General features: G+C 49.4%; 1 protein-coding gene across 1 annotated transcript in view; it reads left to right on the top strand.

Annotated features, from left to right (window-relative positions):
* Positions 1-244: 244 nt before the first annotated feature.
* Positions 245-6000, top strand: part of loxl1 (lysyl oxidase-like 1) — a 39466-nt gene continuing 33710 nt past the window's right edge. The window contains exon 1 of the mRNA XM_080767374.1: positions 245-1914. Within this exon, the coding sequence (XP_080623500.1) occupies positions 672-1914 (1243 nt within the window). The 5' untranslated portion in view covers positions 245-671. The remainder of the gene's footprint in view (positions 1915-6000) is intronic.

Below are 6000 nucleotides of genomic sequence, written 5' to 3'. Positions count from 1 at the left end.
CCACCCCCTGCATCTGTGCTTGTTCAGGATGATAGAAGAATTTGAGCAATGGAAAGTGAGAGGCGATACAAATCGGAGTGCCTTTGCAGATGGTAATGTTGACTCTGGAAGCCTCACAGAGCCCTGGCTCCTGCAGGCCAGGAAACAGCACTAGCACTAGGGCCATGTGGGACCTCTCAGGAAAAAGAAAAAGTTTGAGTGAGGTTCTTTTTCTTTTTTCTTTTTCACAGTCCATTGTAAGCAATCAAAGAGGCAACTAGAAGCCTGCAGTCGTGCAGTGTACAGGCACTCTCTTTCCAGAAGGCAGAGAGCAATGCTCAGTCCACTGACAGGCCAGCTAGCAGTGCAACAGGGAGACAGGACGTTTTCTCACAGCGATACGAGACACTAGCACCACCAGTGGGGCCTCTTTAGCCCGCTTCCCCCCATCCTCTCACCTCCTCTCTTGAGCATGACAACTTCTGGATGCACTCACAATCTCCTCTCTTTGGCGGCAGTGAAGACCTGCGGATGGACTCAACCACTGGCCTGAAACCCTCCAATGCTTGTACCCTCTCTGCACTCACATCAGAGCCGTACCCAGGGAAAGAGGCTGCACATGCTTTGCTGACGGAGCAGCAGGTGGTTTGAGTTTGAGCTGGTGGTGGGGTGGTAGTTTATTTTTCTACTTGATGCGGTGTCTTTGGGGGGCCAATATGCTGCCTATCGCTGTGGCATGTTCGCTGTGCTTCCTGCTGTGCTCCACACAGTCTCAGGAGGCCACACAGACTCAGGGGCAAACTCCGGGGCAGGGGCAGGACAGCTCCGCCACCCCGTGGAGGCAGGTGATCCAGTGGGAGAACAACGGTCGACGGTTCAGCCTGCTGAACAGCGGAGCGGAGTACGTTCCGGCCGGAGCGCAGCCCGAGGAGAGGGCTCCCCGAGTGGTGGTGGCCGACGCCGCTCCTCGGCCCCGCTCGCCACGCAGACCCCCGAGCGTGCGCAGGCAAGCCCCCTCCAGGGGAGGCTCGGAGACCGTCCGAGGGCAGGCCAGGCACCCCTTCGGCTTCGGACAGGTGCCTGACAACTGGAGACAGACCTCGGGGGGCACAACAGGTGGCGGCACGGGTGGCGGCGGAGGCGGCCGCTTCCAGCCGTCCTCCGGCTCGCGCTTCAGGCCCTCCACGGGCTCTTCGTCGTCGTCGTCGTCCTTCTCCTCGTCGTCGTATAATCCCTACCCGCAGTACCCCTTCCCCCAGCAGCAGCCGGCCTACCCCGGCGCCGTGCCCTATGACCCCAGCTACATGGAGCCGGTCAGGAGCTACGAGCCGCCCTTCCAGCCTCTCCTCCCGGGGGGAGGCTACGGTGGCGGAGTGTACGGGGGCGTGGGCGGGGGCTACGCCGGGGGCGGAGGGAGCTACGCGGGGGCTGGAGGGAGCTACGCGGGGGCTGGAGGGAGCTACGCCGGAGCGGGATACGGTGTCGGCGTGGGCCCCGTGATCCCAGGCTCCCCGACCGACTACACCGAGGACGGCTACCGCTACTACCAGCCTTACGGCGGCGGCGGCGGCTATGTGGCGAATCCCGCCGCGGTGCAGCCGCGCGCGGCCGCCCCGCAGCAGCCGCCCGCGGACAGCCTGGACCGCCGGTACACGCACAGCCTGTTCAACGGGGACTCGTCGTCTCCCGTGGTCGCCGCTGCTGCCCCCGATCCCAACCAAGGCAGCCCGCTGGTGGTCAGTGGTGTGGACAGGACGGGTGCCGCGGCTCAGTCCCCGGTCAGAAGCCCTCAGTATGAGCAGTTTCCTCCGTTCGGAAGACCCCAGCTCCTGCCTCCCTTCCTGCAGCCCGTACAGCCCGGTAGAAGCTCTCCGAACGCGGCCGTGGAGAACCCCAGTGTCAACGTGGGGAGCGTGTACCGGCCGGAACAGAGAGGTATTGTAAAACCTTCTGTTTGTCACCCTCTTTTTGTCAACAAGTTCTAGGTCAAGTTCAAGAGGTTTACATCACATCCCATCACTGGCGTCAGTGAAGTACATTTACTCAAGTACAAGTTTGAGATACCTTTACTTTACTATATTTTTACTACTTCTATTCTACTACATCTCAGAGACAAATACTGTACTTTTTACTCTGCTACAATCATTTGCTATATTTAGTTGCATCACCGATCTACAGTACAAGCTCACAACGGGCTTGTATGACATTTCGAACTTGATATCATTAGAAACGGAAGGAAAACACAGAGAACAGTTGATAGAGAAACTTTGTGAAACAGCACTTCAGAGGGAGAGAGAGGGAGAGAGAGAGAGAGAGAGAGAGATAAATGAATCTCAAAGGGAGCCATTACGTATTATAAACGCTCAACCAAGCAGGTTCAGGTTCAGGTTCAGGTTTATTTGTCATTTGTATAAATACAGAGTATACATACAATGAAATTTGTTTTGCTCAGAGCACTCACAATCTTACATACACAGGACAACAAAAAGACGAAAAACAGGAAAAGAAAGTGCAAGTGAAATGAAGTGCAATACAGTTCGAGGTCAGCTGTTCAGCAGCCTGACTGCCTGGGGGTAAAAACTGTTACTGAGACGGGTGGTACGAGATTTGATGCTCTGATAGCGTTTTTTGGAAGGGAGTAGTTTGAACAGGGTATTTGCGGGGTGGCTGGTGTCTTCCATGATGTTATGGGCTTTTTTCATACAGCGCGTGGTGTATATGTTATGGAGACTGGGTAATTCTGTAGTGCCGATGATTTTAGCTGCTGTTTTAATGGTCCTCTGCAACCTGTTGCAATCCTGAGCGGTCGTGTTACCGTACCACACTGTGATGCAGCCAGTTAAGACACTTAAGGCACAAACTCAAAGGCAGTTTCTGCCTTTTAAGATACAGTAGCAAAAAGCAAATAATATAAAGCAAGTCATTTCTGTGTGTTGTCTTGCAGCGGTGGACATAATGGTTTGAATGTGAGAAACTTGGAACCCCCAGGGTCCGGAAAGCTGCACCACCTGACTTCTTAAACTATCCCACTTATTCTGGAAAACAATCTAGCTTTCTCTTTATTTCAGTCAGATGTTTTCCTCCTTTGATCTGCGCGAGACCGAAAGAAATGCCCGTAACCCCATGAACCCCAGTGTGCCTGCCTGCATGTTCTGGGCATGTCACAAATATGTGAACATTCTTTAACCCATTCTGACCGGGCACCCATTTTGGTGTTAGCATCATGTTATGCTTTACCTATTGAAAAATAGCAGATCTACAAGCTCATATCGCGCCACCGAGTGGCGCGATACGAGCTTGTAGGTCTGCTATTTTTGAAAAATTCGAAGAACGACTGACATTTTTAGAATCTGATCTCAGGTCAGAATGGGTTCATCAGACCAGTGTGTGTCCAGTGGAAACCTCGTATGAATCTGATCTCAGGTCAGAATGGGTTAATAATACACATTTGGCAAAATTAGCCGATCGACAAGTTCACAGCGAGTCACAACGTGTTTTCTATTCTATTTCCGTCATAGAGATTTGGTATAGAGGGGGGGAATAGGAGGGGGGTGAGTACAGACCCCCTGGGGGACCCCATCAATGATTTAGTAACCCAGAGCAGTAGATTCTCTGCCTCTTTTTCGATGTACAAACAAAAGCCAATGCTGGACTCGAAGGTTCATCCTTTCCCCATTCACACAATTATTGAAACCAGGTGTTGTGAATGCCCTGCCAATGTACGGAGAGCACACACAGGACCCCTCTGTATGTGTGTGAGCGAGCGAGCAAGCGTGTGTTTTTCGGTGTGTGTGTGTGGGGAAGTACTATGTTACAAAGAAACAGATTGGTTCATGCAGGGAAGGAGGCCTGAATGGCGTAGTACTAGTCTGGTATAAGGGTGGTGACCTCACAGGGGGAGGGGGGGGGGGCAGAGGGGAGGGGAATAGTGGCCTGGCGGCTGCTCAAAGGTCTATAGGCTATGTCATGAGGACAAGGTAGAGGGGAAACGAGAGTTTAGGTGTGTGCGTGAAGTGTGCGCGTGTGCCGTACCACTCCCTCAGAAGGGGGGGGGGGGGTTGGAAAGTCCCAGCGGGGGGGGGGGGGGGGGGGGGGGTGCAACCCAGCCACAGAAAACAGCAATGTTTTGCAACACAAAAGGCACAGTGTGCTTTTGAATCCATGAGCAATCTTTGTTTTGATAGCCAGTCACTGGGCAGTGCATGGTGGCACGCACACTTAACTGGATTAGGAGGACCTTAATGTTATAGATTTGCAGGGGAAAAAACATATGCACTGTATAGTATAGTATAGAGTATGTAGACTAGCGTCACGGCGCAGTTACGCCCCCTTTCATGACGACGGGAGACCCAAGAGTGAATTACCCGTTCATTTCCACCATAGGCTTTTCTCTTTTTTTGTTTGTTGTTGTCACAACTCGAGTTGGCTTTTATACGAGGCTTAAAATGTCTTTAAATAAATACTGTATATGAGGAAAATGAACGGGGAATTATTTCCTGGGTCCTCGCAGGGGGCGGGACAGCGACGCTAGTCTATACTGTATATTTAGCTCCATGCAGGCATACAGTATTAATGATGCAATGCTGAGCATGAGAGTGTGTTTCCTGTGCTGGTTGTTTGCCTCAAGTCAGAGAAACCGATGCCCCCTCAGAGAGGATGCATATACTTTCTTCCAGGCACACATTGCACAATTCTTTAAAAATAGTTTTAATGGTTTCTTCCACATCTGTTGTTCTCAAACATTGTCATGTCAAGGACTCCTAAATTGATATGGATTTGGCCACAAACCCCCGTCTGAAAAGATTTTAGTGCCAGAGACCCCCATATACATGAAGATTTGAAGAATATTGCAAATATTGTTCATACTCTCCCGGATCCCACTTCTACTACTACATCATGTCATTTTAACCTTCCTCCTCATAGTATATCCAGATATCTTGAGAGACAAGATTAGTTTGAATTTGTGTTCTCAGTTATCATTATGTTAAAATGATCATGCATGTGACCAGGTGTGTTGCACTCTCTAATGCACTGTATCCCAACAGTGGGTCAGGACCGGGTCACGCATCAATTTTTATGGGTCTCAAGTACATTATGTCCTGTTTTCCGTTTCCTACATTACTTCAAAATATTTTAAAACAAACAAACAAACCAAAATCACAATGTTTCATTCATTAAAAACAATTACATTTATTCTCAAAGGTATTTCATAAAAATAATGAAAAATAATCTAATCATTTCCATAAATAAATAAGATTTAAGTAGTAGTGAAACTATGTGCACTTGTAGATCTGCTATCTTTACTCGTTTGGGTCCCGGACAAACGTCAAGTTTCTCTGTTGGGTGTTGGGGATCACTGCTAATATGCTGTGTGCCTCATCACCACCAACCCTCATTAGCTCCAACAGGGCTGCATCATGGGAGCCCTTTCTTCTCCACAGTGGAGGATGACAGCATGTTGTGCAGATGCCTTCACCTTCACACTCTCACACAACATTTAACCAGTGTGATGGAAGCGCAGCCAATGGGAGCTGTTGAATGGCTGCAACAGCAGAGATCTTTATTGCCTCGCCTCTTGCCAAGGAATTCCATTGGAATCGTTACTGTAATTGTAATAAAACGTTGAGAATTTCAAGGCTAAAAGATGATTTAAGATGAAACCAAACGGAAGAGTGTGCTGTAACTTTGCCACAGATGTTAAAATAATAATAATGAACTAGGAAGAAGAAGAAATGTAAAAGAAGAAGCTAGTCTTGTACGGTTTGTTGGAGACTGGGACGCACAACACATAATGTGATAAGACTCATTCATTATGCACTATATAAATCCTGTCGAATTTGGCAACAGTCTAGTATCTACCACCTCAAACACCTGCCAACAGCCACCCGCTAAATATTGAAACATGGAAATAAATCCATCACACCTAACCCTGTGTGGGTGGGCAAAGTATGGTTTCGAGTTCCTCTCAAGCCAGAATAATGGCTAATTGTATTTAGTACAGTTAAGTATTGGTTAAAAATG

The sequence above is a fragment of the Protomyctophum bolini genome (genome assembly GCF_963924005.1).
Source record: "Protomyctophum bolini genome assembly, chromosome: 1".
Classification (NCBI taxonomy): Eukaryota; Metazoa; Chordata; class Actinopteri; order Myctophiformes; family Myctophidae; genus Protomyctophum; species Protomyctophum bolini.
This window is presented reverse-complemented; position numbering and strand designations above follow the sequence as displayed.